The 26,545-nt window shown below is 42.5% G+C and overlaps 1 protein-coding gene across 1 annotated transcript in view; it reads right to left on the reverse strand.

Moving 5' to 3' along the window:
* Positions 1 to 3,579: 3,579 nt before the first annotated feature.
* LOC311144021 (mediator of RNA polymerase II transcription subunit 14-like) overlaps positions 3,580 to 26,545 on the reverse strand; it is a 41,446-nt gene continuing 18,480 nt past the window's right edge. The window contains exons 23-29 of the mRNA XM_084179942.1: positions 25,636 to 25,815; positions 23,723 to 23,961; positions 21,136 to 21,315; positions 5,433 to 5,540; positions 5,201 to 5,326; positions 4,561 to 4,750; positions 3,580 to 4,420 (exon numbers count right to left, since the gene is read on the reverse strand). Of these exons, the coding sequence (XP_084036068.1) occupies positions 4,347 to 4,420; positions 4,561 to 4,750; positions 5,201 to 5,326; positions 5,433 to 5,540; positions 21,136 to 21,315; positions 23,723 to 23,961; positions 25,636 to 25,815 (1,097 nt within the window). The 3' untranslated portion in view covers positions 3,580 to 4,346. The remainder of the gene's footprint in view (positions 4,421 to 4,560; positions 4,751 to 5,200; positions 5,327 to 5,432; positions 5,541 to 21,135; positions 21,316 to 23,722; positions 23,962 to 25,635; positions 25,816 to 26,545) is intronic.

Consider the following 26,545-nt stretch of genomic DNA (forward strand, 5'->3'; position numbering starts at 1 on the left):
CCTGGAATCATGTTCACTCCCTGGTTCACTCTCTCTCCCTCCCTATGTTGAGTGGTCTCCTCTGATCTGTGCTTGTCAAGTATACTGCCATTTATTATAAGCATGCCATTAAAATTGTATAATAAATGCATTGCCTCCAATGGTATTAAATATAATATACTTACTACTTCAAGTAGCCCACATCGTTTTCCACAAGCCAGTGAAAAGATGCGTTTTCATCAAGAGAAAAACTAGACCAATTCGCACAAAACAAAAACGTTGGTTAAGGTCTCCAAGGGTCTCAGATAACTTCCACCAAATCCCAAGACAATGAATGATATACGAATAAAGTAATGAGCGAAAGTCGGGTCCAAATACGGGGCTAATGCGATTTTTGCGAGGCTGCTAATGAGATTTTTTTTCAAGTGACGCAAGCGACTGTAGACAGTTACGCGTTCTGATTGGTCTAGAGTCTACAGTGACTATAGACTCTAGACCAATCAGAACGCGTAACTGTCTACAGTCGTCTACAGTCGTCTACAGTCGTTGCGCTACTGTAGACTCGACCTCTTACGCGGAATGCGAATGGGGATTTCCCAAATGTGGAGATCTCGATTGCATAATTTCTGGTAGTGGGGGACTGCGTTCGTGCTCTCCCCTGATGTCTTGTTTAATGATCAACTGTTGCTTGAGATTGTTGTGCATTAACTGACCTTGTGCTGCGCTTATAATTGAAATCAGTTGTGAAAGTGACTTTGTGGAATATTATTAAACTAAAAGTGGTTACCGTCAGCCGAAAAGGTTGGCACTGGAAAGACCTGCCCTCCACCGACGTGTACAACTCATACTTACCTGGCAAGGGAGATACTGTGATCAATAAGGCGGTTCACCCAGGGCGAGGCTCAAGCCTTTGTGCTCTGGCTGTGCTGACTCATGCGAAGTTCCAAAATGTGGAAATCTTGATTGCATAATTTCTGAATGTGGGGGACTGCGTTCGCGCTCTCCCCTGATGTCTTGTTTTATGATAAACTGTTGCTTGAGGATGTTGTTTGTCAACTGACCTTGTGCCGCGCTTATGGATTTCTTCAAAATCAGTCGTGAAAGTGACTTTGTGGACAAATTTGACAAATAATCAAAAGATGGAAACATTTGTTTTAGCAAAGCATTGTTATCATTTTGTGGAAAAGTCATTTTGTGAAATGCAACAAGCTATATATGCCGCGCTGAAACTTCAATCAAGAGATAGTAGGGAATCTGCTCTGACCTCGCCACCCTGCCTTTTGAACTGGATTGACCATCTGCTTCTACCAGACTCTTATTATAGAAGTGTGAGCATCTATTGGGCACAACAGACGGTGTTGGCATAGATTGTTGACAATGCGTAAACTATATAAATACATTAGCACAATGAGCACTTGTCTCTCAAATACATTGTTACAGTTGTTGGTTTGCTAGCTAGATAATTTTAGCAATATTAGCATTGATATGAAATCCATCAAAACAAGACATGGTATCAGTAACAAGATTAAACTAGCTGAAATTAGTCATGATTCCCCACATCGCAGTTTCTTGTCATTGTTCCTAGCTTATCTATCCATCCAGAATCACAACACTGTTTCCGTGACATTGTCAGCTAACCCATCTATACTTCTCAGTTTACACACTGCCCCAACCCACCTTTCCCCAATACACTTGTAACATCATTTTTTATTCACTGTCTGGGTCTGTTGGAAATAAATTCAAAACATTTATAAAATGTTGACCCTCCTCTCCACAGGTTGGTAGGTAACACATTGTTATGTGTCGTGAAGCAGCCAGGTGGAGGTCAGGTGTGATGTCATAGCTAGGACACAAAAGTAATGGCTGGACTTGTGTCTTCAGGGAGCTCCTCTGGTAGTGAGGTCGCTGTTCGACTTTATACTGATTTCTTTAAGCTCCAATATCCTGTAGGGGCAGACATACACCCCCCCCCCACACACACACACACAAACATAAGTATTCCAAGAAAGCAGAGTATGATTGTCACAGTAAAGTTATAACATTAAACTGATGAATCACAACTGGGTTTGGGTTATGGAAACAGTGATGAATTAATGCAGTCCATGAAGTAGAGCAGGAGCTTCTGCTCTCACCAGCTGATGTGGTGTGCTGAGAGCTGAGGCTCCAGCCTGGAGCCCTCCTCTGCCACCAGAGACGTCTTCTGAAGATGGCCTCAAACTCTTTCTTCAGGACCGACATCGGCTGGAAGCCTTGGAATGAGCAGAGCACTTGCTGCAACACATGTATGTAAGATAAAGTTCCTAAATCACTGGCAAACGGTGTATGGGCAACTCTGGCCCTGAAGGGCAGGTTTTGTTCCAGACCAGCTTTAACATACCTGGTTCAAATAATTGTGGTTTAAATTGAAGACCATGCATGGGCTCAATTAATTCCATAGCGCTGAAGAGCCAAACTACAGCACAACAGAAATTTAAAGGCAATGTTCCCGCGTTCACGGAGACTGCATTCACTGTAAACGCTGCATATGTCGGCTCAATCGGAAATCATCTTTACATTTAAATCGCACTACAGTGCGGATCTTCAGCGCTACGGATTGAATCGAGCCCCATGATTAGTTGAATCAGGTGTGTCAGTGCTTGGTCTGTTAGGGCTCCCAAACCCCTTATTGGGACAAGTATTGCTGAGTGGCGTGGACCATCCTGTTTAAATAAAGATGAACTGAACTGACCCCTTAACCCATCAATAGGGGAATCTCCACTGGGCTGTTCTAACCCCTGACCCTACCGTCCATTGAGGGTTTCTCCAGCATGTCTACTGGGCTGCCCTGGATGAGGAACATACCCAGCATGTCCAGATAGTCCTGGGAAAACCAGACATCTTTCACAACATTGAAAAATCACATTAATGAAAAAATTGAACATCTCCTAAAAATACTTGAGAATATACATAGGTCAACAGATGTGACATTGTTATTATATGTGCTAAACAGGAGGTTGGTGGCATCTTAAGTGGTTCTCCCCTCAGCAGCTTCCTGTGATGTATTAGTACTTCCAGCTGTGGGATAGGTTCTGGCAGGTGCTCTATGTACTGGATAATAATCTCTGCCCCTGGATAAATAAAAAGGGACATTAGACACAGGTCTATGGTAGTCACAGTGAGAAGAGCTGTGGACAGGTGTCTTTTATACAGGTAACAAGCTGAGATTAGGAGCACTCCCTTTAAAAGTGTGCTCCTAATCTCAGCTCGTTACCTGTATAAAAGACACCTGGGAGCCAGAAATCTTTCTGATTGAGAGAGGGTCAAATACTTATTTCCGTCATTAAAATGCAAATCAATTTATAACATTTTTGACATGCATTTTTCTGGATTTTGTTGTTGTTATTCTGTCTCTCACTGTTCAAATAAACCTACCATTAAAACTATAGACTGATCATGTCTTTGTCAGTGGGCAAACGTACAAAATCTTATATTATATTTTTGTTCAGTACATATATATAACGCCCATTTTCGATCCAGCAGCTTTCAGTCTCATTGTGAATCACCACAGAGAATGGACTTAAAAATAAAAATAAAAAAAATACACAAATTGACAAAACCAAATCATTTTTTAAATTGGTTTATTAAATAGTAATCAAAGACAGACTGGATCTTCATTCAGGACTCAAAAGCAGTCATAATACAATACAGCTGGCTTATAAAGTTTGTCACAGTTTTACAGTGTTCAAAGTGACCCGTTTGAACTAGGAAGGGACTAGGTTTGACATCAAGGGAATAAGACATTTAAATAGTGTACTAAGATAGAATACAGCCCCAGTACCACAACAGTATTGATATCTTGCGTTATAAAAAAAGAACGAATGTGAATTCACGCTCTAGCAAAAGTCCTACTCATCCAACTGGCTTATTATCCTTTTCAATGCTGAAATATACAACAATGTGCATCTTTAGGTAAACACCTATATTCTTAATTTGTGAATCCTTTGATAAGAAGTGCATCTGGAGGAAAAAAATAAAAATATTTTTGAAGTTCTTCTTACAATGAATACTTGTCTCTCTTTCAAGATACACTCACACCTGCAGTTGTTCCTTTATTTGGGTCATTAATGTGTTCTTTATCAAGAATAAAAACTGATGGTTCTGCATAATTCTGCTCCCTTTTTTGACAAAATAACTAACTGTACATCAGTTTTAGGTCAGTTGGCTGAGGCAGAGAGGAGATATGTTGCATTAGGAAATCCAGTGGGCACACGTCATCTCCTGTTCATGAGACTCCAGAAAGGAACCTTTCCCTGTTCCAGAATGGAACCGTATTGAGTCGTGTTCCGGTTCTGGTTCCGTTTCCGTTTCCGGCTAGGGAGGTGCGGTTGCTACTGGCGACCACCAGGGGGCAGGTTGAGGTTGGCCATGAGCTCGTGAACTGAGGCAAAGATAGTGCACTCACCTGAGGAGACAAAAACATCAATATAATACGAAGAAAAAAAAAACATCTAAACCAATGTTGTATTTCTAGCTTTTCTGTCAGAGTCCCAATCAAATATTTCAGTCTATCTTCTATTTCTGTGTGCAGAAAATCCCACTGACCCTGTCGTGCTGGGTGCAGCTCGCTGAACCTCTTGAGGATGTTGGAGACCATAAGTGCTGCTGCCCCAGAGGAGGAGTGTTGTCTGGGGATGTCAGCCTGCTGGGTCAGGCCTGTGGCCATGTCGTATACGATGGGAACAATGATGTTGACCGGCTCCTGGGGCAGCGTCAGCCTCTGGGTCAGCTGGAGCTGAAGGGGAGAATACAGGGAGAGTACAGGGTTAGTTATGTCACAACTTCAGTGCACTTCAATGGAATTGTAAGATAGGTTGTGACACCTACATTTTTAAAAAATTTTAGTCATTTAGCAAACGCTCTTATCCAGAGCGACTTACATGAGCAATTAGGGTTAAGTGCCTTGCTCAAAGGCACAGACAGATTTTTCACCTAGTCGGCTCGGGATTAGAACCAGCGACCTTTCGGTTACTGGCACAACGCTCTTAACCACTAAGCTACCTGCCGCCCTACCTAACTGATATGCAGCTATGACAACTGACTAAACTACATTACAGGGGAAGGATGAAAGCCAGCAAACAGAGACTGACTCCGACTAAGGGACAACAGGTGAGTGGACACTTTGGCCAATCAACTGCTTTAATTAATTAATAAAACTAGCAAGCAGGGGAAAACCAGTACTTACGAAGAAGAGCATTTTGGACTTGAGCACCACAGCGATGGTTCCTGGGGGTGCAATGGGAGGGGCGCTGGGGGGGATGGTCAGACAGAACTGGACATTCCACTTTAACTGGGTGGCCTGGTCAGGGAACTTGAGAGAGAGGACAGAAGTTAGAGAGCTACACAATCATTACACATATATCTCTCTCTCTCTCTCTCTCTCTCACACACACACAGCCAGAGGAAAAGGACCTCACCAGTTCAAGCTTCATGATGCGGACACAGTCCCTGAGGATGTTGGTAGGGGCCCCCAGCAGCTTGGTGAAGGCATTCAGCGTGTTGTACTTGAATGGTGGGCCAGCCACCTGGAGAGAGGAGGAGGGAGGGGGGAGGATAAAGGGACAGGGAGAGAAAAAGGACGTGGGGAGGAAAGAGTGAGTCATTTAACTTTTCAGGCAGAGCCTAACAGTACACAACACACACATACAGCTCTAGGAAAAATTAAGAGACCACTGCAAAAATTATCTGGTTTTACTATTTATTAGGTATGTGTTTGGGTGAAATTAACATTTTTGTTTTATTCTATAAACTACTGACAACATTTCTTCCAAATTCCAAATAAAAAATATTGTAATGACAACTGGTCAAAATAACAAAAAATATGCATTGTTGTCAGACCTCAAATAATGCAAAGAAAATAAGTTCATGTTCATTTTTAAACAACACAATACTAATGTTTTAACTCAGGAAGAGTTCAGAAATCAATATTTGGTGGAATAACCCTGATTTTCAATCACAGCTTTCATGCGTCTTGGCATGCTCTCCACCAGTCTTTCACAATGATGTTGGGTGACTTTATGCCACTCCTGGCGCAAAAGTTCAAGCAGCTCGGCTTTGTTTGATGGCTTGTGACCATCCATCTTCCTCTTGATCACATTCCAGAAGTTTTCAAATGGGGTTCAGGTCTGGAGATTGGGCTGGCCATGACAGGGTCTTGATCTGGTGGTCCTCCATCCACACCTTGAATGACCTGGCTGTGACTCGCATTGTCCTGCTGGAAAAACTAATCCTCAGAGTTGGGGAACAATGTCAGAGCAAAAGGAAGCAAGTGTCCTTCCAGGACAACCTTGTACGTGGCTTGATTCATGCGTCCTTCACAAAGACAAATCTGCCCGATTCCAGCCTTGCTGAAGCACCCCCAGATCATCACCAATCCTCTACCAAATTTCACAGTGGGTGCGAGACACTGTGGCTTGTAGGCCTCTCCAGGTCTCCATCTAACCATTAGACGACCAGGTGTTGCGCAAAGCTGAAAATTGGACTCATCAGAGAAGATTACCTTACTCCAGTCCTCTACAGTCCAATCCTTATGGTCTTTTGCAAACCTCAGCCTGGCTCTTCTTTGCTTCTCATTGACGAAGGGCTTTTTCTAGCTTTGCACGACTCCAGCCCTGCTTCTAGGAGCCTGTTTCGAACCGTCCTCGCCGTGCACTTCACCCCAGCTGCCGTTTGCCATTCTTTTTGTAGGTCACTCGATGTCATCCTACGGTTGTTGAGTGACATTCGAATGAGTTGGCGGTCATCCCGGTCAGTAGAGAGTCGTTTTCGCCCTCTGCCGGTCTGTAGCTTTGTTGTCCCCAATGTCTGCTGCTTGACCTTGTTCTTATGAACCGCTGTCTTTTACATTTTAAGGATGGAAGCAACCTGACGCTCACTGTATCCCTCTGCCAGTAAAGCCAGAATTGAACCCTTCTTTTCCTCAATCAAAACTTTCCTTTTCAACTCTTTTGGCATGGTCAATAGTTATTTTTTGATTAATATTACTTTTGAGGTACTATTAGCACTGTTTTTGCCATCCTGCTGGTCCTATTGCAAGAGGATAGTGATGACCACAGCAGTGGTTTTTATACTTTTCCTCGTTAAATAACATTTGGTTCAGGCGATCACCTAATCAGTACCTAATTCAGTAGAATGAGGTGTGCCTGTGTTGGAATTCAACAGACACTGGAATGGAATGGCTGTCATACATGTAGATATGCTGATTTAAGAAACATTTGCAGTGGTCTCTTAATGTTTTCCAGAGCTGTATATTCCTGCACTTTATGAAGGTAGAGAGAGACCTCCAACCAATTAACAGGTTCAGCTTTCCCATAGCCTTTTCCAGCTTCAGATTCAAATGACCTGCTATGAGGTCAGTTCACCCAGCGTTACTCTTTATCAGAGTTCTTGGCTTTAGTTCCACGTTTTCCGTCAGAGACATAAAGTGCATTCGGAAAGTATTCAGACCCCTTGACTTTTTCCACATTTTGTTACGCTACAGCCTTATTCTAAAATGGATTAAATTGTTTTCCCCCCCCTCAATCTACACACAAACCTCCATAATGACAAAGCAAAAACAGGTTTTTAGATTGATTTTTGCAAAAAACTGAAATATGACATTTACATAAGTATTCAGAGCCTTTACTCAGTACTTTGTTGAAGCGATTACAGCCTTGAGTCTTCTTGGGTATGACACTACAAGCTTGGCACACCTGTATTTGGGGAGTTTCTCCCATTCTTCTAAAGCGCTGTCAGGTTGGATGGTTAGCGTCGCTGCACAGCTATTTTCAGGTCTCTCCAGAGATGTTAGATTGGGTTCAAGTCCGGGCTCTGGCTGGGACAATCAAGGACATTCAGAGACTTCTCCCGATGCCACTCCTGCATTGTCTTGGCTGTGTGCTTAGGGTCATTGTCCTGTTGGAAGGTGAACCTTCGCCCCAGTCTGAGGTCCTGAGCAGGTTTTCATCAAGGATCTCTCTGTACTTTGCTCCGTTCATCTTTCCTTTGATCCTGACTAGTCTCCCAGTCCCTACCGTTGAAAAACATCCCTACAGCATGATGCTGCCACCACCATGCTTCACCGTAGGGATGGTGCCAGGTTTCCTCCAGACGTGATGCTTGGCATTCAGGCCAAAGAGTTCAATCTTGGTTTCATCAGACCAGAGAATATCGTTTCTCATGGTCAGAGAGTCCTTTAGGTGCCTTTTGGCAAACTCCAACCGGGCTGTCATGTGCCTTTTACTGGGGAGTGGCTTCCGTCTGGCCACTCTACCATAAAGGCCTGATTGGTGGAGTGCTGCAGAGATGGTTGTCCTTCTGGAAGGTTGTCCCATCTCCACAGAGGAACTCTGGAGCGCTGTCAGAGTGACCATCGGGTTCTTGGTCACCTCCCTGACCAAGGCCCTTCTCCCCCGATTGTTCAGTTTGGCCGGGCGGCCAGCTCAAACATCTTCCATTTAAGAACGATGGAGGCCACTGGGTTCTTGGGGACCTTCAATGTTGCAGACATTTTTTGGTACCCTTCCCCAGATCTGTGCCGACACCATCCTGTCTCGGAGCTCTACGGACAATTCCTTCGACCTCATGGCTTGGTTTTTGCTCTGACATGCACTGTCAACTGTGGGACAAATCATGTCCAATCAATTCAATTTACCACAGATGGACTCCAATAAAGTTGTAGAAACATCTCAAGGATGATCAATGGAAACAGGATGCACCTGAGCTCAATTTCAAGTCTCATAGCCAAGGGTCTAAATACTTACGTAAATACGTTTTTATTTTTTTATTTTTCGCTTTGTCATTATGGGGTATTGTGTGTAGATTAATCAGAAAAAGAAAAAAAAAGTAACATCCATTTTAGAATAAGGCTGTAACAAAATGTGGAAAAAGAAAAGGTGTCTGAATACTTTCCGAATGCACTGTATGTATGTATGTATGTACATATACAGTACCAGTCAAAAGTTTGGACACCTACTCATTCAAGGGTTTTTATTTATTTTTACTATTTTCTACATTGTAGAATAATAGTGAATACATCAAAACTATGAAATAACATATGGAATTATGTAGTAACCAATTTTGTTTTTAAACAAATCAAAATATATTTAACATTTTAGATTCTTCAAAGTAGCATAGATTCTTCAAGGGCATTTCTTAATGTTCTGCTTCAGATAGTGTTTCAGGTCGTCCTTCCAATGGCACATATTCGAAGTGGATGGCCCTTGATAATGTCTCTCACCTGAGCCACCACTGGGCGTATAGCTAAGATCCGCTTGGGTGCGACCGCAGCATGTGACACATCCCGTGGTTTTACCATCTGCTGGAAGTCAGCTGTATGGAAACTTGCAGGAAGGAGCACATTATAGTTTGAACTATGACAAATGGAGTTAGATGGTTGAGCACTCGTGCGATCTTAATCTGTACAGACAAACCAATCGCCTTTTACACACTCTGTTCTGCCCCTTTTTCCACACATCTGCTAAACTGCCACGAAGACAAAGATGTTGTACTTTCTATAAAAGCAGAGAGCCAACTCTGTTCGTTGGGCTCTTAACTCTGCAGCATTGAGTGATTGTTAACGGCTCCATTTTTTGCAAATCTTATAATAAAGTTGTTGTTTTAAGAATCTACAGTCTCTCTTTAGAATTTCCACAACAATTTGGCGACGAGGATGGGATGGCTAACTCCGCCTGCTGATCGCTCCCGTGGAAACAGAGGTTAACCGTGCAGGGGGGCTACAGTAGACGTGGCTCAGGGAGCCCACACTCCGATTAAGCGGAGCAGAAAGGGACCCGCCTCAGACCCGGCAGGGAGCATCAGTGGACGTATACACCATCCCGAACAGACAGAGTTAAGGGTGAGAGTGATTTTCTTAAATGCAACCTCCAATTGGGGAAAGTAAACTTTTAGAAAATCCTGTTCTGGGAATAGGTCACGTGTGTTAGAGATACCAGCACAGGGTCCTGATGAAAGTGTTCCAGGACAAGGTCCTAAAGTAATATGCCATGCGTTACTATCGTGAGATGTAAATGCATGTGTCATGTCATTCCGAACTCGGATCCTAATATAGAAGTAAAAAAATATTCCTGCAGGTTAGAAAAACATTGTAAAAGACAGTTGGTTATGATTGGGAAACCAGCTATACATTTAAACCCTACACAGAAATGTGCATAGGAGGAACTACCATGTGGGTACAACATTTAAAATTACATCGAGTAATTAAAAAATATTTTGATGGAGAAGAAATTACTCTTTTTAAATTATAAGAAAGGAAGACGTTCCTAACCAAATACTGTTTGTTTTGTGTGTTTGTTTTTGTTTCCTGAGTATGTGTGTGTATTGACGAGAGATTTATATTATGGACGAACGATGGATCCTATCAGGCCCAACTGGCTGCACTGTGTGGGAATAGAAGAGGTAAACTATAGCAAAGCCAGAGGCCTCTGTAGCTCAATTGGTAGAGCATGGCGCTTGTAACGGCAGCATTTCCCCGCTGACGGAAAATTCCAAACTAATAAAGAATTCAGAGATGCTATTGTGAGTTGGCACAATGACATAAAATACAAATCAGAATCTCAATACACCAGCGTTTTGATGTTAGCGTTCTATCAACAAGAAAAGCAAAACCGATAAAACCAAAACTACTTTATATACTTAGCATAACTGCACAAATCATACTATTTTTTTACGTAAATTGAGTATGTAGTATGCTTATTGGTCATAGTATGGATAGTTAGTATGCCAAATGTTCCCGGATGTCGTACTACAGTCGGCAAAATTTGAAGTATACAAGCAGCGGACACTATTTCCGTGCTTTTAGGGCCCATAATGCAATTCTTCAGAAAATGGGCATGGCTTCACAACGTTTTCAGATTTGAAGAAAACGGCGGAAATTATCTATCCGAAGTCCAACGAGAGCGGATATAAATTCATTGCTTTAACTAATTATGACAAATGTTAAGAAAATGTTGAGCAATGTTATAAAGTAAAGACTTTTCAAATAAGTTACGTTACACATTATGTTGCCTGACAATTTATTAGTTACGCTATCCTTATGAACCGCATAGCATATCATTACAGCAGTATGTACCGGTAATATATGTTAGCTAGCTACCTAACGTTAGTTGGCTACTAATACATCAAACTTGCCAGTATATTAACTATATGCTATCTAACGAGCAAACGTTTATTGACTTCATTTATTCACGTCATTCTTAGCTTAGCTAAATGGTATAGTCGTTGTGCGTTCGCAATGGACATTGTTAATTCAGGTGCGTTCGTAAATTCGCTCTGGCTATCTATTCCGATTTCAGAGCACTCTCGTCTGAATGTGCCAGAGCGCAGAATAACTGTTGAATTTACGAACACTCAACACCCGTTGAATATGGCCGGGGGCAGTAAACGTCAGCATAAAAGCATAATTAAATTGTTGCCAGCAGCACAGTTACAGTCACCAACGCTCTGGATAACATGAAAACAGCCTAACCAGCTCTGCTAGGGCGAGTAAAATGGTCAGAGTGAGGTGTTCTCTCATTTGTGTCTGGAAGTAGCTAGCAAGCTAGCCAGTTAGCTTGGGTGCTTGAATGCCGTTGTGAGGTCAGAACGCTCGGATCAATCCTACTCATCGGCCTGAGCGGGCAGTGTGCGCTCTGAACAGTCTGAATTTACGAAGTCGTAAGCTGTCTAGCTAGTCATTTGTTATGCTAACAAGCTAGCAAGAGGTTGCATAGCAACAGCATCAACTTCCGGTAGACAAGCGAAGCTCAACTGAAAGGTTACCATTCATTTACAGTATACTAAAATGAATTGATAGTATGTAGTATATACACTCATTAAGTATGTAGTATACAGTATGTTAGTATGGGTATTCGAACACAGCTTGGGTATGTGAGTATGTTGATAGAATGTGTACTTATGCTTTGATGGCAGGTTTGAAACCTGTTATCGAAACGGATATTGCGGGGGTAGCGGAAAAATACCAAAGGGTAGAACGATAGATCCCTGTTTTAGGTGTGGGGCCGTTGGAAGTGTGAGTGTAGCGGGGCAAGGGAGCTCGAAATAGGCTACATTTACCCCAAGGTAAAAGTATTTACATTCAGCAGGGTAACAGGCAGAATCAAAAGCGATACGACTACTAACCATGTCTCTGACCATAGGACCAGTAACAATACCCAGATAATGTTACACGGCGATGGGTGTGGAACCAATTTTGGGGTTGGAAGAATCTATGCGAAATGCCAGGGGAATGGATTCTAAAAAGGTAACAAGTTAAAATTACCAGACCAAACACTGCTTGCAAGCTCAGAAAACCTTGTTTTTTTATTTATCTTGTGAGACACTTTATTCCGTCTTATTCTGAAATAGATTTATAGAATTGACGAAAGGGAGGAGGGGTCACAAGAGATTAGAGTGGAGTTAATATTGTGAGTAATTGTTTGTATAGTTTTGAAAAAGCAATTGTGTCAGGCAGCAGCATTGGGGTTGCCAAACCTAAAATTACCTTTTAAAATGTTTGTTCATAAACATGAAGGGCATTGGAGTGCGGTGGTTACGTAAAATCATGGGGGAAAAGAGAGACCAGTCATATACGGGAGTAGATCGTTAGCCTCCATGTCTAAGTGTAGTATATTTACATTTTAGTCATTTAGCAGACGCTCTTATCCAGAGCGACTTACAGTTAGTGAGTGCATACATTTTTCATACTGTATAGACTACATAAAGGGTACATAAACATTGGGATGGATTAAAACAAACGATTAATGAATGGAGGGAGGACAGTGGCCTCCCTGTGAACAGAAATGATCATGTTTTGTCTATAATTTAAAACTTTTTGTTCACCTGGTAAAGTAATGTTAGACGGAAAGACAGAGGGCTTTCTGAGTTGAAGGTAACAGATATGTAGACTAGTGAAGGTAACAAAGGAAACGGGAAGTTAATTGGAAAGTAAGAATTCGAATTTTAAATTGTTTGGACTAACAAAACGTTTATTTTCTCTCTCTTTGAAATGTTTCTCGAGGTTGTTGTCTTGGGAGAACAGTTAGTGAAATTCAGCAGTTTTATAAAGGTATCCGGATCCAGCCGTAGAGGGAGCTCCCAAATAAGTAAGTAAGCCATTTGTTTGTGTTTTTGCCCTATGTTTTACCACACACACACATACACAACTCACAGATTATGAATATTTGTTAGTGGTGTTAATACCGTGTTTTATTTATTGTGTGGTTGTAAACCAGGTAAGCAGAATGATGGAAATGTTTGAAATGGTTTCAGAAGTACAGGGAAAGAACAGGGAAAGAAAATACTTAATGGTGTTAAATGACCTTTGTCCTGACTTTCTGGTGAGGCCTGATCAACCTCACTAGAAATGATACAGACATTGGGTGAGATTTAATTATAATATGAAGAAGTGTATTGCTGTTGTTGTTTTGGTTGTTCTTGTCTTTGTTTTCGATACAAATCTCACCAGATGGGGTTTGCTGTATGGTCCTGATTTCTCCCTAAGGGTTAGCTCTCTAACTCCCTGACCCAGTAACTCTGCGGTGAGGTCGCCAGTATGATAAGGGAGTATAAGCAAATGTGCAAAATGGTTTCAACAAGTGTATTGTTATGCTCTTTGACATTTGTCTTAGAAATGTTGGTATTTTCTTAAAGGACAGTGGTGGCTCAGGTGAGAGAAATTATCAAGGGCCATCCACTTTGAACATTGGGAGGACGATCTGAAACACTATCTGATGCAGAACATGAAGAAACGCCAGTAGAAGAGTGCCAGCTACTTTGAAGAATCTATAAGTTAAAATATATTTTGATTTGTTTAACACTTTTTTGGTTACTACGTGGTTCTCCAATATGTGTAATTACATCGTTTTGATGTCTTCACTATTATTCTACAATGTAGAAAATAGTGAAAAATAAAGAAAAACCCTTGAATGAGTAGGTGTGTCCAAACTTTTGACTGGTACTGTATATATGGATGATTTAAAAGCCAGGCACGTTTAACAGTTAGGCTATGATTATAGAGCTAATTCAGTTGGTGTTGCCTCTCTCCTCAACTTTCTTAGACAATTAAGGCAAGGGCCGTTTCCTCGTCTCCTCACTCCGCTGTGATCAGACCTACCACCGTCATTTCATCAGCAAACTTTATGATGGTGTTAGTGTCTTGCACGGCCACGCAGTCGTGGGTGAACAGGGAGTATAGTCATTTAGACAGATTACCTTCGCGTTCTTGGGTACAGGGGCTATGGTGGTCTACTTGAAACATGTAGGTATAACAGACTGGGTCAGGGAGAGGTTGACCTGTTTAAAAGGTCTTACTCACATCGGCTATGGAGCGTGTGATCACACAGTCGTCCGGAACAGCTGGTGCTCTCGCATTGTTCAGTGTTAGCATAGAAGGCATTTAGCTCGTCTGGTAGGCTCGCGTCACTGGGCATCTTGTGGCTGGGTTTCTCTTTGTAATCTGTGATAGTTTGCAAGCCCTGCCACATCCGGCGAGTGTCAGAGCCGATGTAGTAGGATTCGATCTTAGTCCTGTATTGATGCTTTGCCTGTTTGATGGTTCATCAGAGGGCGTAGCGGGATTTCTTATAAGGGTCCGGGTTAGTGTCCCGCTCCTTGAAAGCGGCAGCTCTAGCCTTTAGCTCGGTGAGGATGTTGCCTGTAATCGATGGCTTCTGGTTGGGATATGTACATATTAGGGCTGAACGATTAATTGCATTCGCGATAATATCGCGATTTGACTGAACGCGATTTTCTAATCGCAACGTGCGCGATTTGAGGTGGTCACGTGACGCGACTTTTCATGCTGTCCAGCGCAATGGCCTCTTGCTCGACGGAACAGTCAGAAACTGACACAGCTGATACTTTAATATCGAAGAGGAACAGCACGTCGGTGGTGTGGAACTATTTTGGTTTTAAAAAAGAAGATGCTGAGCAGCGTCAGGTGTTGTGCAGAGCATGCCGTGCTCCGATTGCTACTTCACGGGGTAACACTACAAACCTGTTTCAGCACTTAAAAAAATACCACAAATCAATGCATGACAGTTGTATGACCAAAATGCCGAGCATCAGTGCGCGAGACAAGCCAAATACCTCAAGACAGGGATCACTGACAGAAATGTTCGAAAGTGTCACTCCGTATGAACGTAATTCAAAACGGCACGGAGAAATCACTCGGACAATAACCGAGTTCATAGCCAAAGATATGATGCCTCTCAGCACGGTGACCAAGCCTGGGTTCATGGCATTAATACATACGCTTGATAAACGTTACAGTATACCCTCCCGCACATACTTCAGTCAGACTGCCATACCGGAGCTGTACAAAAAGTGCAAAGAGAAAGTCGCCGCGGAACTTAAAACGGTGGAGTTTTTTGCTAGCACTACTGATATGTGGTCAAGCCGCACAGCTGAGCCGTACCAGAGTCTTACAGTCCATTTTATTGATGAAGATTTCAACCTCCGAGCTCGCTGCCTACAAACTACCTACTTCCCAGACGATCACACAGGGGAAAATATTGCAGCCGGCCTGAGAGAAGGGCTTGTCAGCTGGGATCTCCACGAGGAGAATCACGTCTGCATCACGACGGACAACGCGTCGAATATGGTGCTTGCTGCGCGGCTTAATGAATGGACGAGGCTCCAATGTTTTGGCCACAGATTACATCTTGCCATTGGTAAGTTATCGTGTGTGTGTGTGTGTGTGTGTGTGTGTGTGTGTGTGTTTGTGTGTGTGTGTGTGTGTGTGTGTGTGTGCGCGAGTGCGAGAGAGAGAGATGCGTCGATTAGTAAAGCTGAATATACAAATATATATAAATGATATTATATAAATCGGATGGGATTAAATAAATTCATACTTCCACTCCTTTTCTAATATGTAAATTCATTTTACTTGCTTATATCATATGTCTGTCTGTGGTGGAATGCCCACCTGCATTTTTTTTCTTTTCTTGTTTTTGTTTTTTACATGTTTTTTTAGTGTTTATGAGAGAGAGAGAGAGAGAAAGAGAGAGAGAATTGACATGCAAATAAAGACCCTTTGAATTGAGAGAGAGAGAGAGGATGTGTTGTGGATGTGTGTATTTCAGAATTACAGCTAATTTGAGTGTGTAATAGTGAGAGCCTTGTATCAAAACTCAAATTGTGTGTAATACACTACTTTTTATTTCTTTTAGAAAATGCACTCAAAGATGACAGAGTGTCAAGGGCAACAGCACTGTGCAGGAAGCTGGTGGGGCACTTTTCCCACAGTTGGAAGAAGAAAGCAGCCCTGACGGAGGCACAGAGAGAGCTCAAACTCCCTGAGCACAACCTCATAACGGAGTGCCCAACAAGATGGGGTTCTAAAGAAATGATGATTGCCAGAGTGCTTGAACAGGCCAAAGCCATTTCTCAGGTATTGTCTGGAGATCGATATGCACGCTCCCTTATCCCAACCTGGCAGGATATTGACGTGTTGGAGTCGATTCACAAGGCACTGCATCCTCTACTGGAGTTTACTGATGCTCTTTCTGGAGAGGAGTATGTAAGCATCTCCTACCTCAAGCCAGTTCTCCACCTTTTTGCCACATCAGTCCTGGCTGAAGATGCTGAGGACACTGACCTGACTAAATCAATAAAAACCAAAGTCCTAGCATACCTCAATAACAAATATGGAGACCCAAACATCCAGGAGCTTTTGGATGTTGCCTGTTTCCTGGACCCTAGGTTCAAAATACAGTACATCAGTACAGACAACATCCCTGCTATCAAGACTCGTCTGAAGACAGAGATAGTAGACTTGGCACAAAGTACATATCATTGGGTAAATAATTATGTATTTCACAAAAACAAAAATTTTCTGTAAAATCTAACTGGAAAACTAATGGCTGTTGTTTTCATCTAATAGGAGAAGAGGTCTCGTACTGAAACTGTTCAGATGCCTCAAAGTGCACAGTCCTTGGGGGAAAAGACGAAGAGGTCTCTTGGCAGTTTTTTCAAGACCAGTTCAGCCTCTCCTTCTTTGCCTGTAAATCTTGAAGATGTCGCAGAGGCAGAGATAAACAATTACCTGATGACTCCTACCATTGATGGAGAAGATGATCCATTGGCTTGGTGGAGGGTGCACAAGATCAGCTACCCACAGTTGTGCACCATGGCACGCAAGTATCTTTGTGTACCTGCTACAAGCGCTCCCTCAGAGCGTCTTTTTAGCACAGGAGGGAATATTGTGACTTGCACTCGCTCAGCCTTGAAGCCAGAAAAAGTCAATATTCTGGTTTTCTTAGCAAAAAACCTGTGAGCCACTGAGAACAGAACTGTTGGATAAGTATGGCTGGCAGTGCCATACTCGTAGTGAACTTTAGTCTGTGTGGTGTGTTATTGTTGTGTACTTGAGATAAGTGAGGCTCATCTATTTTATATTATAATATTCAAATCGTTTATAAAAAATAGTTTGTCTAAATTAAAAGTGCATTTCTCATTTTTTATTTATAACTTTATTTACTTTGATTTTACAAAATATTTTCAAAGCAAATTCCTTGTTTCAGTTGTGTGAAATGTTACTGACTTGGGAGCAGTAAGATACATACAATTTAAAATTATTTTTTTCTTAAGACTGTACCTTTTGCACACAGTGTTTACAAAGTTCATGCCTTTGTTTAAATTATTTAAATGCACAGTGGCAAAGCCACAGATGTTTCTGTAATGAGCAGTTCAATAAAAATGTCATTTATTTCAAGTCATACATGTTTGAATTTAATTCTAACAAATAGACCCAGCCTATGGGAAAGAACATTTCACACTAAATGTATATACTATTGTGTTGGTCATATTTAAATCATTCATTATGTTTTGTAGGGGAAAAAGGATAAATAAATTAAATCGCATATTAAATCGCAATCGCAATATTGGGGGCAAAAAATCGCAATTAGATTATTTTCCAAAATCGTTCAGCCTTAGTACATATGGTCACTGTAGGGACGACGTTGTCGATGCACTTATTAATGAAGCCGATGACTGATGTGGTAAACTCCTCAAAGCCATTGAATGAGTCCCGGAACATATTCCAGTCTTTGCTAACAAAACAGTCCTGTAGTTTAGCATCCACTTCATCGGACCACTTCTGTATTGAGCATGTCACTGGTACGTCCTGTTTGATTTTTGGCTTGTAAGCAGGAATCAGGAGGATAGAGTAATGGTCAGATTTGCCAAATGGAGGGCAAGGGAAGCTTTGTATGCATCTCTGTGTGTGGAGTAAAGGTGATCTAGAGCTTATTCGCCTCTAGTTGCAAAGGTGACATGCTAGTAAAAATTAGGTAAGATGGATTTCAGTTTTCCTGCATTAAAATCAATGGCCACTAGGAGCGCCGCCTCTAGATGACTATTTTCTTGTTTGCTTTTGGCCCTATACAGCTGGTTGAGTGCGGTCTTAGTGCCAGCATCGGTTTGTGGTGGTAAATAGACCACTACAAAAAATATAGATGAAAACTTGGTAAATAGTATGGTCTACAGCTTATCGAGACTTCCTTAATATATTAGAGATCGCCAACCAGCTGTTAACAAAAGAGACACACACCACCCCCCTTGAGCTTACTGCCGTTCTGTCCTGCCAATGCATAGAAAAACCAGCTAAATGTGTATTATGCCCACACATCGGCCTCTATATCACCGTCTCTTTCTCTTCAGAGTGTCTGGGATTAGGGACTTGTCCAGGGTTAGCAGTATGTCGTGCTCCACCGACTCGTTGTAGTAGAAATCTTAATCAAAATCAAGCTTAGTTATCGCTGTTCTGACGTCCAGAAGCTCTTTTCGATCACAGTAAACTACGTCCGAAACATTATGTACAAAAAAAGTTAAGATCAGCGGGGTACAAAAACACAAAATCTGCAGCGTTTACTGTGAATGCTCCACAAATGCGGGAACATTGTGATTAAAAGCTGCATTGTCGACAACCCACGATCAAAATTGAATCCCGGCATACAGTGAGGGGAAAAAAGTATTTGATCCCCTGCTGATTTTGTACGTTTGTCCATTGACAAAGACATGATCAGTCTATAATTTTGATGGTAGGTTTATTTGAACAGTGAGAGACAGAATAACAACAAAAATTGATTTGCATTTTAATGAGGGAAATAAGTATTTGACCCCTCTGCAAAACCTGACTTAGTACTTGGTGGAAAAACCCTTGCTGGCAATCACAGAGGTCAGACGTTTCTTGTAGTTGGCCACCAGGTTTGCACACATCTCAGGAGGGATTTTGTCCCACTCCTCTTTGCAGATCTTCTCCAAGTCATTAAGGTTTCGAGCCTGACGTTTGGCAACTCGAACCTTCAGCTCCCTCCACAGATTTTCTATGGGATTAAGGTCTGGAGACTGGCTAGGCCACTCCAGGACTTTAATGTGCTTCTTCTTGAGCCACTCCTTTGTTGCCTTGGCCGTGTATTTTGGGTGATTGTCATGCTGGAATACCCATCCACGACCCATTTTCAATGCCCTGGCTGAGGGAAGGAGGTTCTCACCCAAGATTTGACGGTACATGGCCCCGTCCATCGTCCCTTTGATGCGGTGAAGTTGTCCTGTCCCCTTAGCAGAAAAACACCTCCAAAGCATAATGTTTCCACCTCCATGTTTGACGGTGGGGATGGTGTTCTTGGGGTCATTGGCAGCATTCCTCCTCCTCCAAACACGGCGAGATGAGTTGATGCCAAAGAGTTCGATTTTGGTTTCATCTGACCACAACACTTTCACCCAGTTCTCCTCTGAATCATTCAGATGTTCATTGGCAAACTTCAGACGGCCCTGTATATGTGCTTTCTTGAGCAGGGGGACCTTGCGGGCGCTGCAGGATTTCAGTCCTTCACGGCGTAGTGTGTTACCAATTGTTTTCTTGGTGACTATGGTCCCAGCTGCCTTGTGATCATTGACAAGATCCTCCCGTGTAGTTCTGGGCTAATTCCTCACCGTTCTCATGATCATTGCAACTCCACAAGGTGAGATCTTGCATGGAGCCCCAGGCCGAGGGAGATTGACAGTTATTTTGTGTTTCTTCCATTTGCGAATAATCGCACTAACTGTTGTCACCAAGCTGCTTGGCGATGGTCTTGTAGCCCATTCCAGCCTTGTGTAGGTCTACAATCTTGACCCTGACATCCTTGGAGAGCTCTTTGGTCTTGGCCACGGCGGAGAGTTTGGAATCTGATTGATTGATTGCTTCTGTGGACAGGTGTCTTTTATACAGGTAACAAGCTGAGATTAGGAGCACTCCCTTTAAGAGTGTGCTCCTAATCTCAGCTCGTTACCTGTATAAAAAGACACCTGGGAGCCAGAAATCTTTCTGATTGAGAGGGGGTCAAATACTTATTTCCCTCATTAAAATGCAAATCAATTTACATTACAACATTTTTGACAGGCATTTTTCTGGATTTTTTTGTTGTTATTCTGTCTCTCACTGTTCAAATAAACCTGCCATTAAAATTATAGACTGATCATGTCTTTGTCAGTGGGCAAACGTACAAAATCAGCAGGGGATCAAATACTTATTTCCCCTCACTGTAACCATGTCTTAAAGAGACAGAAAATGCTCCTTGCTTTTCTCTGATGCAGATATTTTCACAACATCAGTGAGAGGAGTCTACTACTTCAGATTTACTGCCATGGGTCATCTTACTCATATATACCTAAACCATAATGACCAGAGAATTATGGACAATGAGGAATACTTTCACCACCATGGCTATTTTAAGTATATGTCTAATGCATTGACTTTAGAGCTGGAAGAGATGTGGTCTACATGCGTCTCCCTTCAGGCAGGATGCTCTACGATACTTCTAGTAACCACGACACCTTCAGTGGCTTCCTGCTCTTCCCAATGTGAAGAGAACACCACCAATGCTGTAATGAACTCAGCGTAATGAACTCAATGCTGTCAACAGGCCCACACTGTTCTAACCAATAAATAAGCATAATAAAAAGCCACACGATTCTCTTTTGTTTCATTGACATTTTACCATTAAGTGATTGCAGTTCTAACAACAAATACTGATAAAGGTGGAGTTATTTAGCATACTGGTTAATGAGTGTGTAATAAAAAAATATATATACAGGTTTTATAGCATTTTTCAAGAACCCAAAGACGCTAGTCACTAGTCTAGTACAAGTCACTGGTCTTACCCGAGTCTCAAAGAACTTCTCCAGGACCTGTATCTCCTCCTGTGACCAGGGCCCAGTGTTCTCGGGGGTTACTTTGAGCTGCAGGGTCTGGTAGGTCTTTGGGTTAAGCGCCACGCGACACTTCAACACCTCCGTCTTGAACATGATCACACCCGGCTCGTTTGAGTTCACAATAGACAGCTGGAGAGAGGGAGGAGGGGAGGAGAGAGAGAAGGTTTATTATTGCCTCCCGAGTGGCGCAGTGGTCTAAGGCACTGCATCGCAGTACTAGCTGTGCCACTAGAGATCCTGGTTCGAATCCAGGCTCTGTCGTAGCCGGCCGCGACCGGGAGACCCATGGGGCGGCGCACAATTGGCCCAGCGTCATCCAGGGTAGGGGAGGGAATGGCCGGCAGGGATGTAGCTCAGTTGATAGAGCATGGCGTTTGCAACGCCAGGGTTGTGGGTTCGATTCCCACAGGGGGCCAGTATGGAAAAAATTATAATTTAAAAAATGTATGCACTCACTAACTGTAAGTCGCTCTGGATAAGAGCGTCTGCTAAATGACTAAAATGTAAATGTAAAAATGTATAGTAGAAGAAAAATAGAAAGATTGTTCCACATTAGCTATATAAAGTAACACATCTACATGGAGAGATATGTCATTTTTGAAAGATTACATTTTAATGGGGGAAGGAAACTAGCCTCTATCTACTAATGCTTGGGCTGAAGGTTCAAGAGATTGAAGGTTGGGGAAAAGCAGTGGGGATAAGGGACAGCCCTGCAGAGAGCTTCTACCAAGGAGTTAGACAGAGATTAAGTGATTAGACTAGGGCTGGGCGATATGGCCTAAAAACCATCTCTATTTAAAAAAAATGTTTACTCTAAATAAGCATTGTTGTACAATTAAAGGTAAAATACAATGCATTTAAAACAGTCAGCAATAATCTAATGAATTCAGGGCTTGTGAAGTTATATGTAGGCTAAATAAAAGTCTTCCACAACCATAAAACTCACTAATAATTTAATGATTTTATCAAAATAGTTTAACCTGATCTTCTTTTGCCATAATCACTGATCTGGCTTCCAAGTCTGTCTAGGAAATGCACTTTTTTGCTACAAATTTAACTAGAACCATGTATAATACACATTCACTAATAAATTACTAACTTCTTGTAGCAGGCATTAGGCTATAAAACATTTACACAGGTCTCATCAACAATCTTGCAAGCCGACGTGCTAGTGATTAGCCAGCTAATCTTTATATTTCAAGTTTAGCCAACTTGGATCTATTTGCTAGCTAACAAGGTTGAACAGTTGAATTGTTATGAACACACCCTTCTGTCTGCCTCCAACTGTTTGAAAAGCATGTTAGCCTGTCTACTTTGTTCAGATGTTGAGATCAAGTGGCCTACCTTATTTCTCAGAATGAGAACGAGTTGCCAATTCCTTATATAATTGTGTTCTATGCTTATTGCACATTTATAAAACACAGACTAGACAGCTATTATAACAGTCTTTGGCTAAAATGCTGCTAGCGGTACGTGGTACCCCAATGACAAACTGAGCATACATTTTTCAGAATCAATGTTCATTGATACTCTCGTTTTAGTAGTGTCTGCTCTGCACGCAATTTGAGTAGTTGAGAAATAAAAAGGGCATCGTTAGACAAGTTAACTTCTCCTTAATTACAGTAAAATAATGTCTCAATGTGTTTGGGTGTCCATATGACCGATTCTGTTAGACCAAACCTCAAATGCAAATAGCGAGTTGAAACCTCTTGTCAGAGAGGAAGATGTGATCTTTCAACTTTGTTGGCTTGAGAGGCAGGGGGAGGGGCTTGGTGTGTGTGTAAACCATAGAGGAAGAGGCTTTTTAACAGCTTCTACTCCCAAGCCATAAGACTCCAGAACAGCTAATCATGGCTACCCAGACTATTTGCATTGCCCCCCCGACCCCACCCACTCCCGTACGCTGCTGCTACTCTGTTATTATCTATGCATAGTCACTTTAACTTTACCCACATGTAAATGACCTCAATTACCTCGACTAACCGGTGCCCCCGCACATTGACTCTGTACCGGTACCCCCTGTATATAGCCTCGCTACTGTTATTTTATTTTACTGCTGCTCTTTAATTTTTTACTTATCTATTTTTTACTAACACTTATTCTTTTCTTAAAACTGCATTGTTGGTTAAGGGCTTGTAAGTAAGGATTTCACTGTAAATTGGGCTTCATTTGACATTAAGAAATGGGATGAAGAAATGGGATGAGAGATAGACGGTTAAGCTGAGGAGAGATAGGGTATGAACAGATGTTTCAGGACAGAGTTAACACTCACGTTAGCCTCCAGCTGGATGAGATGGAGAGAGAGAGATGGAGGGATGAAATGGAGAGAGGGAAAGAAGATGTGAGAAGGACAGAAATACATTGAAAACAAAAGCCAGAGGGTGAGTGAGGAAGGGACAGAAGAGGAGCAAAAAAGACAGAGAGAGCGACACTGAGACACCAAACAAGAAAGACAGAGAGAGCGACACAGACACCAAACAAGAAAGACAGAGATGGACTAAACTCAGAGATGACTCGACCACAGATCACCACTCACGTTGGGCTCTAGCTGGATGATCCTCTGCAGGTGGCGTCTCATGATGACCGAGCCCAGGAAGCGCTCCAGCGGAGAGCAGAGGTAACTTCCTGCCAGGCCCGGAACCAGGCAGGGGGTGGGCGAGGGCAGCAGCAGCACGTGCAAGGCATTGTGGGTGAGGATGGTGGGGATGGAGGCAGCCCAGGAGCGCTGTGGTAGCTTACGGGGCGGGGGCATACTGCTGGGCATTGCCCCGGAACCTGTAGAGGGAGACACACAGACATGCCATTTCTATACAGATTTTTTAAAATATGTATTTTTTATACACATTCATGAAGATGTCTTAACATCTTCAATATTTGGAAAACAGATCTGATTTTCAATGGAGTGGATTGTTATTCAGAGAGCAGGGTTTGCGCTATACGGTAATAGCCGGCTTTTGTCCAATAAAAAAATTGAAAAGCCGATAAATAAAATTGCCGCCGGCCCATTGTCCGGGAGAAGAAGAACAAAATCCCATTTATAAAATAATGCTTTTTAGCCTCTTGAATGATGGAAATACCAGTTGATGTACTGTAAATACATTTGACTGGTCATGCTTATCGTCTATTGGTTAATTTGCATAATTTAGTGGAATTAAATTGGCGCGTGTAGGCTACAGTATATACGTTATGTATCTTATTTATCACACGCATAGAACATACAGATACAGAGCCTTTGAGTGGAAAATCTGTCAGACAGTGGGAGAGCTGCTGCAGCAGCATCTTGAGGTGCTTTCAAGACAACTGGGAACTCTGAAAAATACGAGGTCAAATCATGACGTCAGTGATCTTCAGGACGGAAAGTCAGAGCTCTAGAAAGAGGCCAGAGTTCCCGAGTTGGAATTCCGAGTTGGATAACCGTTCAAAACTATTTTTCCCAGTCGGAGATAGTTCTTGTTCCCAGTTCCCAGTCGTCTTGAACGCACTGAAGTCGGACATTTCCGAGTTGTTCATCAGCGTGTCACACACCTCTTTTCAATGAGCTGGAGGCAGTATGCATTATGAAAACATATACTTAAATTGTTTGAAAGCTGAACATTTTAATACATAGCCTATTAGATCTCCATTTCTAACAGATATTTTAATTTATGTCACATGAAACCGCTCGCATGTGCAGTTCCCTTTTGACAAGTGTTTTCCCGCTAATTGAATTATGGAACGAACATTCGTGCATAGCCTACGGCCTTGTGTGCATTGCTGCGCTTATAATGTGAAGAAATAAGAGTTTTTTTGACCTGACGAAGATCCGTTACGGATCGAAACGTTATTAATAAAGAGGTGAATTGGGAGCTTTAACAGTGTGTGGGCCTTCTTGATCTTTACTAAGAAATAATAGTTTATCAACATTTTAAGCTAAACGTTCTGATCTTTTGCATCAGACTCATGTAGCCTAGGCATACTGGTTGGATGAATTTAGGATCTATCGTCCCACAACAGTCCCAGAGTCTGTTTGGAAGAGGCTATTTCGATCTCGAAAAGCTGACCAATAGAATAGGTAGCCTAACATTTTCTACTATAATGGATTGACATAGGCTAGTGATTTTGTTGTTCGTTACTCGTCTGGTTGGCTGAGGAAAAGTAAATGTGGACAGTTATTCTAACATGTTCAAAGTGCACATAAGAATTCGGTAAGAAGGACAGCACATCGTTGCATCCTCGACTTGCATGTTCTGCTAATATGAATTATCATATTCTAAATGTGATTTGTCATTCTGAGCACAGTGTGTGGACGCCCTAATTAGGTTACGCACCCAATGCATATGGGTTCGGTAAATTTCTCAAATGGCCGGTAAATTAAAATGTTGCCGGTCAAATGTCCCGCGCCAACCCAGTCAGAGAGTCATGTATGGGGATGTAGAGAGTTTCTACAGTGTGTGTGTGTGTGGTACTCACTAGAGCCAGCGCGCGGGGAGTGTGAGGCGTCGGGGATGGGTGAGTGGAGTGAGGGGTTTCCAGGGGACATGCCGTGGATGCGAGCCCCAGGAGAGGGCCCTGAGACTTGGGGAGAGCCTGGCCACTGGCCCCTCTGGCTGGGAGACACCCTAGCATAGGGGGAGCTGGGGTCCAGAGCACCTGGGAAACATACAGACAGACATTCTAAACCTTTGTCTTTTTAACACACACACACCATCTTCATCATCTTCATCATCATCAATATAGTGTCCACTGATATTATCATTGTCATCATCCTCCTCCTCAACATCACAGTCAAAAATAATCTTCTTAATACAAGTGGCCAGTTACATTGTCATGAATCCATTAGTGTACTCAGACAAACAGTCAGACATTAACCAAGACGCACTAAAACACACATAAACACACTGTCACGCTCTCAAACACTCACAAAGTGAAACACTTTCTCTCTCCCATTTACTCCCCAATTAAATCTCTCCACAGTTAAACCAAAGCTGGTCGGGCCCATAGCTATGCCCAGAGAGGAGGGAGACGGGGTCGGCCCAAAGGGAGAGGGGGCCCTCTATGCATGGATGGTCCCTGCGAGCACACACACACACACAGACCAAAAAGACTTGTCAGACACGGGCCAATAGGATCAGCTCACACACTCACATACATCCATTCATACACACACTCCTACACAGACACAGACACACACACACACACACACACAAGCTAAAGTTGGGCAGCAGACGCTGGCTCTAGGGCTGAGATGGGTGAGCAGGACTGGATAATGCTTCCTCCCTTCTGGTCTCAACTCTCTCACACTCAGTTTGCCATTCAGCATGTGCATGACCGCAGCGAAAGGGTGAACACACACACACGGAGTGACATCACTTAGCGGGTG

The sequence above is a fragment of the Coregonus lavaretus genome, assembly GCF_964263955.1.
Source record: "Coregonus lavaretus genome assembly, chromosome: 16".
In the NCBI taxonomy this organism is placed as follows: domain Eukaryota; kingdom Metazoa; phylum Chordata; class Actinopteri; order Salmoniformes; family Salmonidae; genus Coregonus; species Coregonus lavaretus.